General features: G+C 64.1%; 1 protein-coding gene across 3 annotated transcripts in view; it reads right to left on the bottom strand.

The window, feature by feature from the left end:
* LOC133624813 (beta-soluble NSF attachment protein) overlaps positions 1–21,341 on the bottom strand; it is a 22,735-nt gene extending 1,394 nt beyond the window's left edge. The window contains exons 1-10 of one of the 3 annotated variants that reach the window (XM_061989385.1): positions 21,279–21,341; positions 17,425–17,560; positions 7,137–7,216; positions 6,463–6,579; positions 5,092–5,169; positions 2,751–2,806; positions 2,328–2,412; positions 1,226–1,330; positions 816–884; positions 673–723 (exon numbers count right to left, since the gene is read on the bottom strand). In XM_061989385.1, coding sequence (XP_061845369.1) covers positions 673–723; positions 816–884; positions 1,226–1,330; positions 2,328–2,412; positions 2,751–2,806; positions 5,092–5,169; positions 6,463–6,579; positions 7,137–7,216; positions 17,425–17,467 — 684 coding nt within the window. In that variant the 5' untranslated portion in view covers positions 17,468–17,560; positions 21,279–21,341. Of the gene's footprint in view, positions 1–672; positions 743–815; positions 885–1,225; positions 1,331–2,327; positions 2,413–2,750; positions 2,807–5,091; positions 5,170–5,257; positions 5,305–6,462; positions 6,580–7,136; positions 7,217–9,957; positions 10,125–17,424; positions 17,561–21,278 lie in introns of those variants that run through there. The other 2 variants (XM_061989384.1, XM_061989386.1) reach the window with 2 other exon arrangements.

Raw genomic sequence — 21,341 nt, 5'->3', positions numbered from 1 at the left:
GACGGGCAGGGTGGGCAGGAGAGGGATGGGGTGGCAGGGCAGGGGAGCAGAGGCGGGGGGGATGGGGCAGGGTGGGGTGGGGGTGGGTGTCAGGGGAGAACAGACTGAGGCATGGACACATCAGCACTGAAAGAGTTAACTGAGAGCAGCGAGTGGGGGCACAGACACTGGAGAGGGGGAAAAGGCCATTTACACACTTGTGATCAGGGAGGGTCGGTGGGACAGGGGTCAAAAGGCCATTGACACACCTGTGACAGGGAAATGAGGTGTGGTGGAAAGTGTGGGAACAGGGCACTTACACACTTGTGACTGGGGGAGAGGGTGGGAACCAGTGCAAGTGGCTGAGACATACAGCACGAGAGGAGGGGAGGGGATGGGAGAGGGAGAGGGAGAGGGAGAGAGAGGGAGAGGGAGAGGGAGAGGGAGAGGGAGAGGGAGAGGGAGAGGGAGAGGGAGAGCTCTTTGCCTGACCACAGTCCCTGACCAGACTGCACTTCACTGCTCCACCCATGTACTTCTCCCATTCATTACCCTTCATCTCAGGCACCTGCCCTACCCTTCCTTTCTCCTTCTTCCCCCCTACAGCTGCTGCCCCCATGCCACAGCTCCCCCTGCCCACAGCCCTGCCCCTGCTCCCACAGCTGCCCCCCAGCTCTGCCCAGCCCCACTCACCGCCTCAGTGTATGCCTCACTGTTCTGCTCCTCGTGTGCCTCCAGCAGCTTCTGCAGGGACACAGAAGCCCTGAGGCTGAGGCACATGCAGGGCACACCTCCCCTGGCACAGGGCTCTGGGGCTGGCTGCTGCCTGCTCTCACCTTCAGCAGTTTGCACTCCCGGGAGTCTGTGAAGGCCGGGAACATTTCTTCGTACTTCTCCAGCGCCAGCTGCAACACAACACAGCAACTGCTGCTCCTTCCCCTCCTCAGCACTCCACTGCCCTCCCTGCTCTGCACCACACCTCCCACAAGTACACAGGCCACATGGGATCTGCACCACACCTCCCACAAGCACACAGGCCACATGGGATCTGCACCACACCTCCCACAAGTACACAGGCCACATGGGATCTGCACCACACCTCCCACAAGTACACAGGCCACATGGGATCTGCACCACACCTCCCACAAGTACACAGGCCACATGGGATCTGCACACACCTCCCACAAGTACACAGGCCACATGGCAGCCTCAGGCTGCAGGACAGGAGGGGCCCTGAGGCACTGACCTTGGCGTTCAGCTCATCCACGATGAAGTGGCACAGAGCAGCTTTGAAGAAATACTCCTTGGCGCTGTACTTGAGCAGAGGGTTGTCCATCGTGTTGGTCCCCACCTGGCCACACAAACAGCACCCCCTGAGCACAGGCAGCCACAGCACACGCAGCTGCATCCAGCCCGGGGCAGCTGGGTGCCGGCACACGGCTCTGTGCAGCAGCACCCTGCAGAGCACGTTCTGACAAGGGTCTGTGCAATACACTCCCACCCAGAACCAGTCCCCAGTTCCCTGCCTGCTTCCCACTGCCCTTCTGCACACACATCTCAACTCAGGGGCAAAACAAACCCTTGGCCCATTAGAAACATGGAATCAATCATGGAATCCACATAGAATCAGTCATGGACTCCACAAAGAATCAGTCATGGACTCCATGGACTCACAGACTCATTTCAGCTGGCAGAGCCCTTTCAGCCCATGGAGTGCAGCCTCTGTCCCAGCCCCATCACCCACCAGCCCATTGCCCTCACTTCAACACCCACCCAGCTCTGAAACCCCTCCAGGGAGGGTGGCTCCAGCCCCTCCCTGGGCAGCTGTTCCAATGCCTGACAGCCTTGGCAGCAAAGAAATTCCTCCTGAACCATTAAACCAACTCAAAGGAGCAAAAGCCTGGAAGCCAATATTCTGACAAGTGCCTGTGTAAATACACTCCCACCCAGAACCAGTCCCCAGTTCCCTGCCTGCTTCCCACTGCCCTTCTGCACACACATCACAACTCAGGGGCAAAACAAGCTCTTGGCCCGTTGCAATGACAGAATCAACCCCAGCAGCAACCCCAGCATGGCAGGGGTCTGAAGGGACCTTCAGAGATCATCTAGTCCAGCCCCCTGCCAAAGCAGGTCCCACCTAGATCCAAAGCAGGTCCATCTAGATCCACTCACAAGCGGCATCAGTGCCCAGTTCCCTGCCTGCTTCCCCCAACCCTTCTCCACACACATCCCAACTCTGGGGAGAAGAAAAACCCTTGGCCCACGAAACCAACTGCTTCAAGCACAGGAGCAAAGCAGCTCGTGTAAGTGCCCCATCAAGGAGCCCGGCCAGAGCTGAGCCGACTGACCTGCTCGTAGATCTCTATGGCCTTCTGGTACTGCTCCAGCTGCGCGGCGTAGGCAGCCACCTTCAGCAGACACTTGTTGGCTGAGCTGCAACGACAGGAGTCAGTAAGCCACCAGCTCCTGGGGGGAGGATCCATCCCCCAGGACCTCCACAAGCACCAGCTGTGCGTGAAAGCGGGACCCAAAAAGCTCAACATCCGGAGAAGCTTCTTTTTGCCGTGCAAAACTGAGAGGGAAAGGCAACGCTGGGCTCCAGCCGAGCACAGAGCTGCGGCACACACCGCCCCCTCCCTCCCTCCCCTGCACCCTGCACACACGCCCCAGGCCAGCCCAGGGACGAGAGCCTTCCCCAGCAGGGACGGGTGGCGCGGGGGCTGAGCCAGGCAGGACGCGGCCCCGGCCGCCGCCGTCCCACGCACACTGACCTGTTGGACTCCTCTCCCTTGTAGTAGTCCGCCGCCTGCTCGTAGTGTGCGATGGCCTGGGGACAGAGACACTGCTGCAGGGCCCCTGCAGGCGCCTCAGCTGCTCACACCCAGGCTGCCCTCGGCAGTGGGACCGGGACCTCCGGCATCCCAGACTCCAGCTGCAGCGGAGGCGCCGCAGCTCCTGGGGCCGCCCCGACAGAAGCTGCAGCGTGTCCCGGGCGCCAGGAGCTCCCCTCCACACATAAAATGCCAAAGGGGTGGGTGGGGGAACAAACAGAACTCGGGGATCTGGCTGCCGGAGCAGTGCTTTGCGTCCAGAAAAGCACAGCACTGCAGTGAAAGAGACACGGCTGGGCAGAGCAGGGGGCAGGAACTGGTGCAAGCAGCAGCAGAGGCAGGGGAAAGCAGGGAGGTCTCACGATTCCAAAGATACCAGTCTCACAAACAAAGCAAGCCCGGGGTTTCCGAGCAGAGTGCTGAGGCAGCAGCGGGGCCTGGCCGTGGTGGGACACACAGGTGCCATCAGCAGGCACAGACGAGCTGCGCTGCAGTGGCTGCCTCAAAACACTCCCTAGAAACCACAGCGGGTTTGTGCTGCCAGCTCCAAGCTGCAGGTTTGCGGCTGCTTGACCTGCTGCCGGATTCCCACTCGGGGCCCTGGGTCTGGGAACAAGGGAGGGTCGGTGCCAAACCATAACCCAAAAGCAGCAGCAGCTTCAAGTGAGCCCCGAGTGGCAGAAGCTGCACAGAGCGTGGCCCCAGCGCTGCAGCTGCAGCTTCACCCCCTGAGCCCCGAGTGGCTGCACAGAGCATGGCCCCAGCGCTGCAGCTTCACCCCCTGAGCCCCGAGTGGCTGCACAGAGCGTGGCCCCAGCGCTGCAGCTGCAGCTTCACCCCCTGAGCCCCGAGTGGCTGCACAGAGCGTGACCCCAGTGCTGCAGCTGCAGCTTCACCCCCTGAGCCCTGAGTGGCTGCACAGAGCATGGCCCCAGCGCTGCAGCTTCACCCCCTGAGCCCCGAGTGGCTGCACAGAGCGTGGCCCCAGCGCTGCAGCTGCAGCTTCACCCCCTGAGCCCCGAGTGGCTGCACAGAGCGTGGCCCCAGCGCTGTAGCTTCACCCCCTGAGCCCCGAGTGGCTGCACAGAGCGTGGCCCCAGCGCTGCAGCTGCAGCTTCACCCCCTGAGCCCCGAGTGGCTGCACAGAGCATGGCCCCAGCGCTGCAGCTGCAGCTTCACCCCCTGAGCCCCGAGTGGCTGCACAGAGCGTGGCCCCAGCACTGCAGCTGCAGCTTCACCCCCTGAGCCCCGAGTGGCTGCACAGAGCATGACCCTGGCGCTGCAGCTGCAGCTTCACCCCCTGAGCCCCGAGTGGCTGCACAGAGCGTGGCCCCAGCGCTGCAGCTTCACCCCCTGAGCCCCGAGTGGCTGCACAGAGCGTGGCCCCAGCGCTGCAACTTCATCCCCTGAGCCCCGAGTGGCTGCACAGAGCGTGGCCCCAGCGCTGCAGCTGCAGCTTCACCCCCTGAGCCCCGAGTGGCTGCACAGAGCGTGACCCTGGCGCTGCAACTGCAGCTTCACCCCCTGAGCCCCGAGTGGCTGCACAGAGCGTGGCCCCGGCGCTGCAACTTCACCCCCTGAGCCCCGAGTGGCTGCACAGAGCGTGGCCCCGGCGCTGCAACTTCACCCCCTGAGCCCCGAGTGGCTACACAGAGCGTGGCCCCAGCGCTGCAGCTTCACCTCCTGAGCCCCGAGTGGCTGCACAGAGCGTGGCCCCAGCGCTGCAGCTTCACCCCCTGAGCCCCAAGTGGCTGCACAGAGCGTGGCCCCAGCGCTGCAACTTCGCCCCCTGAGCCCCGAGTGGCTACACAGAGCGTGGCCCCGGCGCTGCAACTTCACCCCCTGAGCCCCGAGTGGCTACACAGAGCGTGGCCCCAGCGCTGCAGCTTCACCTCCTGAGCCCCGAGTGGCTGCACAGAGCGTGGCCCCAGCGCTGCAGCTTCACCCCCTGAGCCCCAAGTGGCTGCACAGAGCGTGGCCCCAGCGCTGCAACTTCGCCCCCTGAGCCCCGAGTGGCTACACAGAGCGTGGCCCCAGCGCTGCAGCTTCACCTCCTGAGCCCCGAGTGGCTGCACAGAGCATGGCCCCAGCGCTGCAGCTTCACCCCCTGAGCCCCGAGTGGCTGCACAGAGCGTGGCCCCAGCGCTGCAGCTGCAGCTTCATCCCCTGAGCCCCGAGTGGCTGCACAGAGCGTGGCCCCAGCGCTGCAGCTGCAGCTTCACCCCCTGAGCCCCGAGTGGCTGCACAGAGCGTGGCCCCAGCGCTGCAGCGGCACTTTTACCTTCTCTATGTCCACCAGCTCGGCCTCGTAGATCTCGGCGATGGTGATGTGGTGCTTGGCAGCGATGGTGAAGCGGCCCTGGGGAAGGCAGAGGGCAGGGTGAGGGGCAGCTGCCCCCCAGCCCTGCAGCTCCCCCGGCAGCTCCCGCGGCGCAGCCGCCTCTTACCATGTCGGTGTAGATATCGATAGCTGCATTTAAGCAGTTGATGGCCTCTGCAGCATTGAGTGTTTGGGAAAAACAACAGTGTCAGGCAGCACGTCACCAGGCCCAGCACAACACCTGCCCCCTCCCTCCAAAAGCCACACCTGGGGAACGTGGCCCTTCCTCAGGCACACACACACACTTCTCAAATACCTGCCCACACGTTTCTGTGCCGCTGCAACCACAGACACAACATCTTTGACCTCTCCCAAGACCTTCAGGTGTAACATCCTTTGCATTTTTGCACCAGCAGGTAGAACCAGAATCATTTCAGTTGGAAAAGCCCTTGAAGCTGCTGCAGTCCCAGCCCTCCCCTCACCCTGCCCAGCCCACCACTGACCCATGGCCCTCAGCACCTCAGCCACAAGTCTTTCCCCGATTCTGATCCAAACTCATCCATCCTAAACACCCCCCACCCTGCCCTGGCAAAGATCCTGACCCTGACAGGTACCCAGAAAAAAAATGAGGATGGGCAGAATACCAACAGCTCGTAGCCTGGGTTTGTCAGGAGCCCAGTCCCAAACAGCCATCTCCTGAGCACACACAGGGGCTGCCCCTTTCCAGGCACCACGGGCAGGTGGCTTGCAGTTACCCAACAGCACTGTCAGCCCCAGGTTGGTTTCCTCAGCCCCTGGCCTGGGAGAGCAGGGGGGTGATGCTGCTGGGCTGCTCAGTGCGTCTGGGCAAGGAGGGGACAAGGTCTCCCAGAACACCACACCACTGCTCTTTACAACCCCCATGTAAAGCATCTCAGATCCTTTATCCTCATCCCATCATGGTTGGTCTGTTCTAGTCCCACCCCATCCCTCCTCTGCCCTGGGGAAACCCTGGGGCTGAGGGCAGGCATCCTGCTGCCACCCAGAGCTGGGACCTGGCTTCAGCATCCCCTAAGACACAAACACATCTCCAGAGGCAGGCAAAGGAAGCAGGAGGCTCCCGAGGGCTGCGCCTCACGACCACACAGGGCAAGGCGTGAGCTGGTGCTGAGGTGGTGCTGAGTGCCTCCCAGCACCCAAAAGGCCCTTGTGGAGCAGCACAAGTGCAGGAGACGCGACAGCTCTGGAGTGGGCTGCGGGGAGGCTCAGTAGAGCCAGTGCCCAGCCCAAGCGCGGGTGCCGACCTGTGCCCTGCTGCAGGGAGCAGCAGCCGGCTGGGGCACGGCCCCTTACCTTGGGGATCTGCCTTTTTGTAGGCGTTGCCGGCGTCCACGAAGCTGGTGGCCGAGTCGTGTTTGCTCTGCAGCTGCATGTGCAGCTTGGCTGCCTGACAGAAGGCGTTCCCTGCGGCTGAGAGAGAAGCACACGGACCCCGCGGGCCCCTCCGGCACACGCAGACCCCAGGGAGCCCCCTCCGCAACACACCCACCCCTCTGGCCACAGAGCCCAGCACTGGGTGCTCAGCACCCGGACAGGCCGGGAGATGCAGCAGCCCCAGGTGGTGCTGGGTGCTGCTCCCCTGCCAGGGCTGAGCCTGTCCCCGTGGGCACAGCCCCACGCCCACGCTCGGATCTCAAAACCCATGGGCTCAGACGTCCCAGCCCAAAGCTCTTTCCGTGCTTGAAGGGCAAACCCAGGACTGTGCCCCTTGGAGCAGGTTTCCCTGCAGAATGAGGGGCTCTTGTTTGGAAGGGGTACACAGCAGCCCGGCTGGTTTCACAGCAGGAAGGTGCTGCTCACCCCCCAACACTCAAATCACGGCACTGCCACAGGGACCATCCCCACGGGAACAGCCTGGCACGGGAAACCCTGCTGAGGTAACCTGCAAAGGCACTGGGGTGCTGGTGGGTGACCCCCGGGCAGCACCAGCCCCCTCCACAGCCCCCCAGCAGCAGTGCTGTACTCACCACTCCAGTTTTTGGCGATCTTGAACATGTTGGCAGCCCTGGTGTACATTTCACAGGCTTCCTCCACCCTGGTGTTGCCCCTGAAAGGCAGCGAGAGCCCCTGAGGCCGTGCCAGAGCCAAACAGCAGCCCCAGAACAGGGCTGAAACAGCCCCACACAATCGGGTCCCGCTGGGCTCCACCATCACAAGCTTCTCCTTGTGTTTCAGGGGAACTGTTTGTTGTTCCAGCTTTTGTCCATCACCCCTTGTCCTCTCACTGGACACTACAGAAAACAAGTGCTGCCCCATCCTCTCGCCATCCTCACACCACAGGGTGAGCATCACACTGCTCAAGGAGAGGAAAGCTGGATGCAGGGGGCCAGCAGCCCCCCCCAGACCCCTTCCCAGGGTGCCAGCACCTTAGGGAGGCAAGGTGGAAGTGGGGAGGTACTAGGGTGGTACCTCGGGGGTCCCCCAAGCCCCCAGGCAGAGCCAGCAGGCACCAAGTAACTAACCAAGCCCTTGCTGGACAGAGACAGCAGAGCTCTTCCTCACCTAAAGCCAGGACAGGAAAGCCAACAAAACCCACTCCTCAAACAGCAGCTTTGTGGGTTTTACACCTTCCTAAAGAAACTGGAGGCTGGAGCAAGCCCCTGTCTGCCCCTTCCCTTGCAGGAGCAGCTCCCCAGAGCCAAAGGCGAACTCTAGGATGTGACCAGCCACCGCATCATCGCCCCCAGAGCGTCAGGAAAACCAGCACCAGGCTGCCAGAGCTTCAACGCTGGGCTTTAGCTCTTCCCCAAGCCAAGCCAAGCCAAGCCAAGCCAAGCCAAGCCAAGCCAAGCCAAGCCGAGCCGAGCCGAGCCAAGCCGAGCCGAGCCAAGCCGAGCCGAGCCAAGCCGAGCCAAGCCATGAGCTATGAGAGCGGAGCTGAACCCTCTGCGAAGGCCGCGGCCGTGGCGGCTCAGTGCTGCCCTCTGCGGGACACGCCGCTGCTGGCCGCGGCAAGGGCTGCGGCGCTCCCGGGAGCCGACAGCATCCATCGGGAGCCGACAGCATCCACCGGTGCCCGCTGCCATCCCCCGGCACCTGCCCGCTGCCAGGGACCGCGGCTCATTTCTAAGCACAGGCGGGTTTTTTGGACGGCTCCTCGCCCTTGAGAGGAGCCGCAGCCAAAGGAGGTGGCCCGAGGTAACGCTACACCCTGGCCAACCCCCAAAACGCGACGGGCTTTCAGCCTTTGCATCTCCAAAACGATGGGTCAGCACTCGTGGGGGCTGAGGGAGCTCTTCAGGAACACACTTGGCTCTTGTGAAGGCTTTGGGCCCCCTGGCCTGGCCACCTCCTTTCCCTGGGAAGGTGCCCACACCACAGTCAGCCACCCCTATCCCTTTCAAACCAATTGTATCATTTTTTGTAGCTGTTTTTAGCTCGAGACAAGGATGAATTCGCCTCTCCCAAGGTCTGGTGGTTGCTGTCCTGGACTTTGGGCAGTGCTGCCTGGGTTGTAACCCCAGCACACGCACATACACAGAGACACACACACATGCATGTACATGCACACACACACACATATATGTGCATGCATGCACACACACAGGCATGTACATGCACATACACACTTGCATGTGCATGCACACACACATATGCTGCCCCACTCATCTGCCCCAGCTCAGCCACCAATCCAGCTGTAACACTTCAGCTTCCAGGGCTGCAGGCACTAGATTTTTCCAGGCTGTTGTTTGGAAACATCGAGGCCTCCCCTGCAGCATCACTCCATCAATACTCTTCTTACTAAACCAGCCATGATGGAGAAGCCCAAACCTGCCGCTGCTTCAGCCCCTTCCGGGCACGGCAATACCCACTTTGGCACAAAAAGACGCAGCAAAACGGAAGCTCTGCCATTTTCTGAGGGGATCACCCCCCCCAGCAACACCATCCCCCAAATAGCCCCCGTGCCATGAAGGGATCACGGCTCCACGGGGCACAAAATCACCTGCAAAACCCCGACCCTGCTCCAGTCCCCGCCCCGGAGCCGCAAAAAGCCTCGATGGGGATGGGATGGGATGGGATGGGGATGGGATGGAGAGGGGGATGGAGAGGGGGATGGAGAGGGGGATGGAGAGGGGGATGGAGAGGGGGATGGAGAGGGGGATAGGGATGGGGATGGGGATGGGGATGGGGATGGGATGGAGAGGGGGATGGAGAGGGGGATGGAGAGGGGGATGGGGATGGGGATAGGGATGGGGATGGGGATGGGGATGGGATGGAGAGGGGGATGGAGAGGGGGATGGAGAGGGGGATGGAGAGGGGGATGGAGAGGGGGATGGGGATGGGGATGGGGATGGCTTCATCCCGGCCCCGCTGACAGCAGCCCCGGGTGAGGACGCTCCCCGGGGCAGCCCAGCTCAGCCCTGTCAGAGCAAATCCCCGACAGGATTAGCAGCGGGCAACCTGCTCGCGGCGGGATAAAGGCGGGCTGAGCGCAGCCGCCGTGCGCAGGGCCCGGGGACGCCCCCCGCACCGGCCCGACGCGGGGGAGGGCAGAAGGAGGTGCCCGCAGCTGCAGAGGCCGAGCGGGCTCATCTCAGCGCTGTGCCCACGGAGGGGCTTCAGGAGAAGAGGGGAGATGGGGGGGCTGCTGGAGCACCCCCGGATGGCCTCATCCTCGCTATGCAATCGCGGGGGGCCGTCTCTGTGCCCCCCCCGCACAGCCCACCGAGACCCTCACCCACGCCGGGCAGGGGGCGCAGGAGCCGGGGCCGCCTCGCCGCAGGCACCCACCGCCCGAGGCCCGGCGCCCTTCGCCTCCCGCCCCCGCACCGCCCCCGCGCCGCTCACCCGAAGAGCCCCCGCAGGAAGGAGTGCGAGCCCTTCACTCGCTTCTCGGCCTCCGCCATCAGCTGCACGGCCTCCCGCTCCTTCCCCGTGCTGTCCATGGCGGCGGGGCTCCTGCCGCCTCCTGCCGCTGCTCTGGTCGCCGCGGCGGCACGGCCGGGAGCGCGCACGGGGCGGGGATTGCGGGGTGCGCGCCGCCGCGTCCCACCCGCAGCCCGGCCCCGAGCGCGCCCGGCGGGCTCCGGCTGCTGCTGCTCCGGCTCCGGCTCCGGCTGCTCCGGCTCCGGCTCCGGCTGGGGCTGCTCCGGCTCCCTGCGTCACCGGGCTCGGCCCAGCGCTCGGCGTTCGGCCGCTCGGCCGCGGCGGCTCCTCCCGCTCGCAGCTGCGCTCGACGGCGGCTTCGCAACGAGCGGCGGCTGCGCGGGGGCCGAACCCTCCTCCGGGCGGCCGCCGCGGCGAACCCTTTCCGTGCCGAAAGCTGCGGGTGCCGGGGCCGGGCAGCGGGATGCAGCTGAAGGGGACGGAGCCGCCAGCAGCCAGCCCCGAGGCGGGGTCGGCCCCTCCGGTCACCCCACAGCCTCGCCCGCCGTGCTGAGCGAGGAAACGCTGGCGTCGGTCCCATTGCAGCGCGGGGGATCTCTGCTCCGAAAGCACGCTCCGTATATCCGGGGACATGCTGAATATTCGTGGGGATCTAACGCTAACACACGGCGGGACCGGCGCCCTGCCAGGGCCCGAGGCTGGGGGACGTCTCCGGTGGTCGTTTGAGGCACATTTACCTCCGTTCTGTCCGTACGTGGTCACAACACACGACTCTGCAGCCTCTGCAGTTTCTGCCGCTGTCACGCTGCCGGCAGAACGGGGGTGCTCAGCACTGACCAGCACCCAAACTGCCCTTCAGCACCCAGCCCTGCCCCCCCCGTCCGGGCAGAGGTCACACACGGGGGGTCGTTCCTGCCCTTCTCTGAACACGCAAAGGGGGTCTGTCCTCACGAGCTGTTGCTTATCTATCAGCCAAAGTGGGGGTCGTTCTTCCCTTCTGGGTACGTTCGGTATCAATTCCACACAGAAAAACAACAGGCAGAAAATGTGCCCTGTCACAGTCACGGGATGGTGGCGCTGGGAAGGACCTTTAGAGCTCCAGTTTTGTCCAGTTCTGGGCTCCTCAGCTGCAGAGGGACAGGGAGCCCAGTGCAGGGCCACCAAGATGAGCAGGGCACTGGAGCATCTTCCTTGTGAGGAAAGGCTGCGGGACCTGGGGCTGTTCAGTCTGGAGCAGACTAAGGGGGGATCTCGTTAATACTTACAAGTATTTAAAGGTGGATGTCACGGGGATGGGGCAACACATTTCCTGTGGTGGGCAGTGCCAGGACAAGGGGTACCAGGCACAGGCTGGCACACAGGCAGTGCCCCTGGCACAGGAGGAGCAAGTCCTTTGGTGCTGAGGGGAGGGAGCCCTGGCCCAGGCTGCCCAGGGAGGGTGTGAAGGCTCCTGCTCGGGAGGTTCCCAACCCCACCTGGACACGTCCCTGTGCCCCCTGAGCCAGGGGAAGCTGCTTTATTAGGGGCTGGGGCAGCTCTGCAGGGCCCTTCCAGCCCCCTGTCCCGCCTCCCTGCACCGTCTCCACGGTGACTGTCGCACCCCCGCAGCCCGTCCCGCAGACAGCCCCGCAGCACCCAGGATGGGGTGGGGGGAGAAGGACCCGGGGGCACCCCCGGCTCCCCGAAACGTCCCTGCCCAGGAACGAGCAGGGGAGAGGCCCCCGGGGGTGGCAGCCGGGCGATGGCAATCGCGGTGTAACCGATCCGCCCCGCCCGAGCCCGGGGATCGCTGCGGGGAGCTGCGGGCACGGAACGGCTCCGGCCCCGGCGCAAACACCGGCTGCCCCGGGCCCCGGGGCTCCTGCCCTCCCAGCCGCAGGCACGGGCTCACAGCCAGAAGCCGCCAGCCGCCTCCGAGGCCGAAACACAAAGACGCCCGGGTTTGGTTTCCCGTGTCCCAGGTAGGACGAAATGGAGCCTCTTGCTCTCTGCGACCTCGGGTTCCTAACAGAAAACAAAGCCCTCGCCGGGATCCTGTGCCCCACGGCCGTGCAGCTCTGCCACCTCATCCTCGACCTGGACTGGGAAGGGGGGACTTGTCAGACCCTGCCCCGTGTCGGGCAGGACGCCGAAACATTAGCCACAGCCACCGAGGGACTCGCTTCTGTTGCAGGGAGGTGAGTTTGCTGGGTAGAGCTCCTGGGCACAGCTGGGGGAGAGGAGGAGGAAGGGACGGCAAAGAAGCGGCCAGGGAGCTGGGGAGGATGGGATGGGGAACGAGGGGAGGATGGGGAACATGGGGAGGAAGGGATGGGGAATGTGGGGAGGAAGGAGAACGAGGGGAGGAAGGGATGTGGAACATGGGGGGGATGGGGAATGTGGGGGGGATGGGGAACATGGGGAGGATGGGGAAGGTGGGGAGGAAGGGATGGGGAACATGGGGGGGATGGGGAATGTGGGGAGGAAGGGATGGGGAACATGGGGGGGATGGGGAATGTGGGGAGGAAGGGATGGGGAACATGGGGGGGATGGGGAACATGGGGAGGATGGGGAAGGTGGGGAGGATAGGGAATGTGGGGAGGATGGGGAAGGTGGGGAGAATGGGGAATGTGGGGAGGGTGGGGAACGTGGGGAGGAAGGGATGGGGAACATGGGGAGGATGGGGAACGAGGAGAGGATGGGGAAGGTGGGGAGGATGGGGAAGGTGGGGAGGAAGGAATGGGGAACATGAGGGGGGGTAGGATGAAGAAGGGAAAAGGATGGGACACAACAGGGACCCGTGCTTGGAAAAGCTGTGGCAAAGGAAGGCAAACCTCGGCAAGTAAAGTTTGAGCTCAACACTTGTTAAAATAGCGGCTGCCCAGCTGCCCAGTGCCTCAGGGAGCTGCAGCCTGGATGCCCGGGCTGGGCACGGGGTCACTGTGCTGCTGCAGCTCAGAGCCGACAGGCAGCAGCTGCCCCATGCTGAAGGGAATCCCAGGCACTGCAAACGGCTCACAAACACCGTGCCAAGGCAGCCCCAGCGCCCCCTCAGCCCGGGGAGGGGCTGGGCTGGCTCCCTGCGGCAGGGCTGAGCCCCGCAGCTCTGTTCCAGGCTGGCTGAGGAGTCCGGGGACGAGCTCTTGGTGGCAGAGACACGTCCCGCGGCCGAGGCGCTGGGGCTGGCAGGGAGCAGCGTGCTGCAGGCGGCACGGGTGCTGCAGGGGCAGCCGGGGAGCCCGGCCTGCAGGGAGCAGCTGGTGACAGCAGCACAGGGAGTCCTGACACACACAGCGAAGGTGAGAGCACAGGGACAGGGCTGGGATCCCGGGGTGGGGAGCTGAGGGGCTGGAGCACAAGGGTGCTGGGGAGGGGCTGAGGGAATGGGGGTGTTGAGCCTGGAGGAAGCTGAGGGGACACAGCAGCACTCTCTGACGCTGACAGGAGGCTGCAGCGAGCTGGGGGTTGGGCTCTGCTCCCAAGTAACAAGTGATAGGACAAGTAGAAATGGGCTCATGTTGCCCCAGGGGAGGTTGAGGCTGGAGCTGAGGCAGAACTGTTTCCCTGAGAGGGGTGTGAGCCCCTGTGCCAGGCTGCCCAGGGAGCTGGGGCAGTGCCCAGCCCTGCAGGGATCCCAAAGCCGTGGGGCTGAGGTGCTGAGGGCTGTGGGTCAGTGCTGGGCTGGGCAGGGTGAGGGCAGGGCTGGGACTGCAGCAGCTTCAAGGGCTTTTCCAACCCAAATGATTCTATGCTGAGGGCGCAGCCGCAGGAGGGACTAAAGCTGCTCCCCACCAGCACAGGGGACAGGGGAAGCTCTAGGTTCCCTCACGGCACAAAACACACCCCTTACCTTCCCTACGAGGGCTGCAGGAGGCCTGAACTGCTGCACAGGCCTTTCTGAGCATCAGCCACTCTGACCAGTCTCTCTGCTGCTCTCCTGCTCAGCTCCTTCAGGCCGCAGACGCTGCCGGGGTGCGGAGGATAAGCCAGGCTGCGGGGCGGCTGGGGCAGCGCCTGCGCGTGCTGCAGGAGGCAGCGGACGTGCCGGGCCTGCTGGCTGCCTTCCAGGCGTGTGCCGAAGCCCTGCTCCTGCTCAGCAGCCTGGCAGCCCAGCGCCTGCAGCAGCTGCGGGACGGGCCCGGGCGGCACAGCCTGGCGCAGGCGCTGCGGCTGCTGCGGCGCTGCCTCGCTCTGCTCCCCGCAGCCAGGCTCAGCCAGCTGCAGCGCCGGGGGCAGCCGCAGCCGGGCGGCCCCCGCACACACCCGGCCTTCCAGCTGGCGCAGGCGGCCGTGCAGCGCCTCAGCTCCCTGCTGAAGGGCAGCCAGGAGCCCCGGCACGGCAGCGGGGCCTTCGGCCTGCAGCTGAGCGGGCTGCTGGCTCTGCTGTCCCGGCCAGAGCCGCCGTGCCTCGCCGACGGCGAGCTCAGCGCCGCCCTGGCAGCGCTCGTCCTGCACTGCATGCTGCTGGCACAGGCCTCGGAGCCAGCGCTGAAGCTGCAGCTGGTGAAGCGCTGCCGGGCTCTGCTCGGGCTGAGCAAGGGCATCTGCAGCCGGCTGAGGCGGCAGGAGGGCCGGCCGGGGCAGAGCCGGGGCTGGCTGCGCGAGGAGCGTCGCGCCATGAGAGACGAGCTGCAGGAGCTGGACCGCGCCGTGCTCACGGCCACGCTGCGCCTCGTCCTCGGCGCCTTCTGCCAAGGGGAGGAGCCCCTCAGGCGCCTGGCTGGACGTGCCCTCGGCCTGGCTGGCACGGAGCCGCAAGGACACTACTTAAAGAAGCTCCAGCCCCTCGTCACCGGCTTCTTCACACAGGCGCAGCAGATGCTGAGGGCGGCTGACTTTGTCCTGGCCAGGTGCACCCAAGCCCGAGCCTCCCGCGAGATCCGAGAGGCGGCAGAGGGCGTGAGGGGGCTCCTGGCCGGGCTCCCCGCGCTGCTGGCGGAGCTGAGCGGCGGCAGGGCCCGGCACGGTGCGGCGCGGCGGCTGCGGGCCCTGTGCCAGGCGTGGGCTGGGGCCGCGGGACGGCTGCTGCGGGCGCTGGAGGCGGCGCTGTGCGGGCGGGACATGGCCCGGCACGGGCAGCGGGCACGGCCCAGAGCCCTCACGGAGGCGGCTGCGTCACCGGGAGACACCCCGGGAGCGGCTCGCGCCGCCGTGGCTGCGGGGCCGGTGGGCGCAGCCGCCGTGGTGGCGGCTCTGCTGGCGGCCGCCGGTGCCGGGGACGTGGCTGGCATGGCGGCCGCCAGCCAGGCGCTGCTGGAGCTGGCCCACGGCTGTGCCGGCGCGGCGCGGCGAGCGCTGCCCCTGGCCCAGCCCGCCCGGGCACGGCCCCTGCGGCAGCACCGGCGCCTGGTGCCGCTGGCGCTGCGTGTGGCCGGGCTGGCCGGCGCCGCGGGCCCCACGCTGCCGCAGGGGCTGCTGCCAGCGGCGCTGGAGCTCTCGGGGAGCATCCGCGAGACGCAGGAGTGCCTGGCAGCCCTGGCCGGCCCTTGGTACGGGCTGTCTCGGCAGGTGGTCGGCTTTGTCTCGCGCGGTGACGTGCTGCGGGGCAGAGAGGCTCTGGAGGAGACCATGGCGGGTTTAGCGGCCGCCGTGCAGTCAGCAGGAGACGTCGCCAGCGCGGCCAGAGCCATGGGACACGCCGGCTGCCCCGAGCTCTGGCACGGCTTCCTACAGGTCCGAGCCGAGTTCTGCCAGGCTGAGCTGGACACCGAGGCATTCCTGGAGCAAGCGGAGTCCCTGCAGGGCGGCTGCAGGCTGGGGCAGAGCAGGCTGGAGCTGCGGGCAGTGCGCTGGGCCGTCGGGGCGCGCGTGCTGCTGCACGCCCTGGATGGGCTCACGGCGGGGGACGGCCTGTCCCTGGGCGAGCTGAGGAGCGCCCTGCAGGGCCGGCAATGCTCACGCAGCCTCTGGGCTGCCGTGGCTGAGAGCTCCCTGCGCCTGCAGGAGGCCGCCCGGCTCTCTCACCTGTCCTGCCCCGAGGGCCGTGCTGGCGGCAGGGAGATGCTGGCGCTCCGGGAGGAGATGAAGGTGCTGATGGAGGCGCTGCTGGATGCCTCCAAGAGCCTGTCAGTGTCCTCGCAGGGCACTGCCAGCCTGGAGGCTCGCTTCGAGCTGCTGCAGCGAGACGTGGCCCTCAGGGCCAAGGCGTTATCGCTCCACCTGGAGAGGGCCAACGCCGAGCAGCTGCGCGTCATCCGCGACGTCGTGGCGCCTGCCCTGCGGCCCCTCTCCGGGGAAGGGCAGGACAGGAGCAGAGAGGCCTTTGAGGAGCGGGCGAGGAGGCTCGTGGCTAACATCCAGTGGGTCAGAACCACCCTCGGGGACGCTCTGGAGCCCGGTGCCCAAGCGCCGCAGGAGGAGCAGCTGCTGTCGGCCGCCGACCACCTCCTGCTCCTCACCTGGGACGCCGTGGGCAGCGCCAGGCAGCAGCTCCGGAGCCGCCACCCCGAGGGCCGGCTGCATCTGCAGAGCATCACCTGGCACTGGGCAGCACAGGCCCAGTTCCTCAGCAGCCGGCTGGGGGCTGCCCGGGCCGTGGACGGGCACCTCCTGCAGCTCCTGCGGCAGCGGCTGCGCAACGCCGGGTACCAGCGCGCCCCGGAGCGGCCCCTGGCCCCAGGGCACCAGTCCAGGGCAGCAGGAGCCTGCGGCAGCACCAGGGGAACTGCAGCTGCCCAGGAGGCACAGGGAATGGTAAGAGATGGGAAGAGCAGCCTTTTTCCCCCTGTCAACACATCCTGCAGGGTGAGGGTCTGGGCTGGCACTCCCGGCCCCCAGCAGTAAGGTGGGTGATGCTGGCACGGACCTCTGGAGGTCACTAGTCCTTGGCTACCTTCAAAGGCAGATCGGGTTGCTGGCTGCCCTGTTGAGCTCACCTCTGGATATGTGATCCGAGAGGCACTGCTGCAGGACTGAGCCCATCTCCAGAGGGCTGTTTCTGAGGAGCAGGGGGCTGTGCTGCTCTCCTTTCCCTCCAGCACACCCTGTCTCTGCCCAGCTCAGCTCCACACAGCGCCAGCAGCTCCCTTCCTGCAACAACTGCTGCTGGTTGCCAGGAGCTGGGAAAGGTTTCAGTAACACCATCCAGATCATAGACTGGTGGGGGTTGGAAAGGACCTTTAGAGATCATCCAGTCCAACCCCCCCTGCCAAAGCAGCTCGCACCTAGGTCAGGTTTGGAAACCTCCCGAGAAGGAGCCTCCAAACCCTCCCTGGGCAGCCTGGGCCAGGGCTCCCTCAAAAAACTGAAAGAGTTTTTCCTTTAAACAAATGGCTGTAGGGCCCTTAATTGGTATTATCAGCTCATCTGGTAGCCCCTACTTGTTTGCAGCCAGACCTGGGAGATGCTGGCAGGGGGCAGTGGGACGTGATGGTCCCAGTGTGGGTGAAGGCAGGGGAGAAGGAGGTGGCAGGCAGCGTGGTGATGGGCAGCTCTCCTGTTTCTACTCACCAGCAGCTGCTTCAGGAACACCGAGGTGGAAGCTCCTCAGCATCGGTGTGTGTGCACACTCCTCATCTCCAATCTGTTCAGTTCTTGCCTCAACAGCACCAGGATGCTCCCCTCAGCATCCCCCTCGCCCGTGGCCCTGTGGAGTATGACACAGGAGACAGTGACACGTGGCAGGGCAGCCCCAGCAAGATGTCCCAGCTCACCAAGGACATGGCAACAAGGATGCTGCACATGACTCAGTTCCTGAAGAAGAAGGGTCCCATCACGGTACAGAGTGTTTCACTACCCCCACCCCACCTCAGGACATTTTTTCCTCAGAGCATGGTCAAAGCCAGTGACAGAGCCAAAACCTCCTGCTCTTGTAAGAGAGTCAAAGCACTGGAAATCGCTTCCCCCTGCTTACATGTGAACTTGGCACCCAGTCACACACTCACAGTATCTTAAGGGTTGGAAGGGACCTTTAGAGACCATTCAGTGCAACCCCCCTGCCAGAGCCAGGCCACCTCAAGTAGGTCACACAGGAACTCATCCAGGAGTGTTCTGGATGTCTCCAGAGAGTCCTTGCCTTCTTTCAGAAGGTACTTGTGCTCCCTGGACCCTCCTGTGTTCCATGGACCCTCCTTGTGCTCCTCGGATCCTCCTGTGCTCCCTGGACCTCCGTGTGCTCCCCAGACCCTCCTGTGCTCCCTGGACACTCCTGTGCTCCCTGGACCCTCCTGTGCTCCCTGGACTCCCCTATGCTCCCCAGATTTCTCTGTGCTCCCCAGACCTCTCTGTGCTCCCTGGAACCCCCTGTGCTCCCTGGATTCTCCTGTGCTCCCCAGACTCTCCTGTGCTCCCCAGACTCTCCTGTGCTCCCCACACCTCTCTGTGCTCCCCGGACCCCCCTGTGCTCCCCGGACCCTCCCACCTTGCCTCTCCCCCAGCTCCTCCCCGCAGCGCTGGTGTCTCTGGTTGTGCCGGCAGGACAAGGAGCAGCTGGTGCGCTGTGCCTGGCAGCTGGCTGATGCCGGGCGGGTGCTGGCGGGCTTCGGGCGGGCAGTGGCGCGGCAGTGCCGGGAGCCGCGGTGCTGTGCCGAGCTGCGCCGTGCCGCCGAGCACAGCCACGCCGTCAGCACCCAGCTCGCCCTCCTGGCACGGTGAGCCCCGCTGGGTGTGGGGGAGGCAGGGGGTGGCGGGTGAGCCCCGGCTCCATGGCACGCCACGTCTCTGCAGGGTGGCGGCGGTGACCGCGGCGAGCGCGGCGGCTGCGGAGCTGCTGGTGAGCAACGCGCAGAACCTGCTCCGGGCCACCCGGCACGTCCTCAAGGCAGCCGAGGCAGCCTGTGTCACGGTAAGGCACCTCTGACCTCAGGCACCCAGCGGGCCCTCAGGGGGCTGTGGGCAGCCCTCACCCGCCCGCAGGCACCTCCATCCAGCGCGCCTGGGAGTGAAGGTGCTGACGGCAGTGGGTTCTTTTATGCCTTTCTGCCTTGTTCCCGAAATGAAAGCCCCTCTGTGTCACTACCAACACTGCAGGCATCTGCTGCTGGCCCCTTGCCCTCCCACCCGGCTGGCTGAGGCCTTCGCTTGCACACAGTCCCCGCCAGCCTCAGCCTTTCTGCTGTGTCACATGAGCTCTGACCACAGCTGCCCCCAGCAGCCAATCCATCTGACTGCAGTCTGTGAGAGCAGCTCTCACCCAGAACGGGGGCAAACACGACCTGACTCTGCACTGACACGGCTTGCAGCGTGGGCCCTGGCCTCCTACACAACCCTACAGCCCCACAGAACCCTACAGAACCCTACAGAACCACTCCTCCAACCCTACATAACACCTACAGCCCTACAGAATACCTACAGGCCTACAGAACACCTACAGCACACCTACAGCCCTACAGAACCCTACAGAACCCCTACAGCCCTACAGAACCCCTACAGCTCTACAGAACCCTACAGAACTGCTGAGCTTCAGCCTTGTCATTTCAAAACACACACAGCCTAGATGAGAATCCCATTTGATGAACAATCAGCCACCAAGCTGCAGAACCTCCTCCTGCACGTCCATTTCTCCCCCTGCTGATGCCAGCCTGGTCTCTAGCCATTCTAGATTTCCAAGCCCCTTCTGACCTGGCTCCTTCCCCTGGGCTGTTACCCTGCTCATCCATAAACTACCTCCTGTCCTGCACTCCCTTCCTCTCTATGCCAGCAGGGCTTTGAAACATTCGTTTTAAGCATCTCTCTCTCTCTCTCTCTCTCACACACACACAGACCTTTGAGCTGAGTCTGTGTGCCAGACACTAAAGCATGCGCACCTTTTGCCTGACAGGGCTTGCAACAGCCCCCACCTGGCTCTGAAGATGCAGAAGTAGCTGCTTTTTGCATGCAGTGGAGAAGAAACCTGCTGTGGCACAGAGCCATGGAGTCCTTGAACTCAGACAGGGATGAACTGGGGCTCCGCAAGACTCGGGCAAGGGCTGAGCCCACCCTGACAGCCATGGTGCAACAACAGTGCCCTCAGAGCAGGAACAACCCCCTGAGCACCCAAAACCTATGAAAGGCCGTGCCCACCTGTAAAACCAGGGAGGGGCTGCTGGACGGGCACTGCATGCCTAAGGGGCCTCAGCAGAAGGCAGGCACAGCCCTCATCTCCTCTCCCAAAGCAGCTCTTGCAGCAGGACTGAGAGCACAGGCCTGAAAAGGCACCCTGCAGAGACTCTGCTTCTTTTTGGCAACCCAACAAATAGGAGACAACCCCACACCATGTGCTGGGGTGTCAGCTGAGAGGCCTGACCTCCAGAGTCTGAAGTGGAGCAGTAAGAGGTGATACCAAGCCACAGAGGACACAGGAGCTGGGAAAGAGCTTGAAGATGCAGTGGAAGGGAAAGCAGAGGGGTTCCTGCTGAGGGAAAGAGCAGCTGGTGTTCCCTGGCACCTGACAGCAGCCAGCAAGGGGAGCTGTGGCCCTTTCTGTCCCTGCCCTGCTGCCAGCCAGCTCTGCCTCTCAGGCGCTTGGCCAGGCTTCTCCTTTCCTTCCCTTTGGCAAACATTCATTTAGAGGAAGACAGCATTGGAAGAGATACCTTCATTATACTCCCCTCAATAACTGCCAGCTCTGCTGTGTTGTTTGTTGCCCAAGCTAAGAGCAGAGGGATGTGGGAAGGCCCCTGTGGCAGCACCGGGGGCTGGAGGGGGCTCGGGGGGGGGGTCTGAACTGCTCATTTCCTGCAGGAGAAAGCCTGGGAGCTGGGAGCTCCTTCCCGTCTTTAGCACACTATCCAACTTCTTCTGCAGCTATCCTCTTTTTAGCAACCATCCCCTTCTCTTCTCGGGGCTGCCATCCTGACTGCTGCCCAGGAAGGGCAGAGATGGCACTCTGCATACTCCCACACAGAGTATGAACTCGGTGGGGGGGGAAATGAACAAAGGCACTACAAAAGCTGGAGGAGACAGAGGGAGAGAATGAGAAGGAAGACTAAAGGATGGGATCCACTGACTTTTGGAATGCAAAAGAGGAGCACAGTTAAGGATTCTCTACTTTGCAAGGATCAGATTTCCATTACAACAGGAAGGATTCACTTTGGTCTTTTCCTCAGGGTAGGAACATATTGAGCCAGGCTGGGCAGGGAGGCTGGAAAGGTCCCTGCAGAGCAGTTCTGTCCTGGGGCAGCAAACTCCAGGTGGTCTAGCAATGCTCCGTCTTTCTGAAGTGCAGAGAGCAGAGCAGAGACATTTTGAGCAGGAAGCATCCTGCCTGCCCTGCTGCCCCTGACTCAGCAGATGCTGCAGAAACACGAGACTTTCCTCCCCAAACCCCTCTCAGCTGCAGGGTTCTCTTTTACCCGGAGCAAGACAAAAAGCTGAAGGTCACCCACCTCGTGGCTACTGGCTTCCAGAGTATCCAGGACCAAGGGCTGGGCTGCTCCAGCTACTGCTCT

Source organism: Colius striatus, chromosome 2 (assembly GCF_028858725.1).
Source record: "Colius striatus isolate bColStr4 chromosome 2, bColStr4.1.hap1, whole genome shotgun sequence".
NCBI lineage: Eukaryota > Metazoa > Chordata > Aves > Coliiformes > Coliidae > Colius > Colius striatus.
Note: the sequence above shows the minus strand (reverse complement) of the source record. Positions and strands in the feature narration are given on the sequence as shown.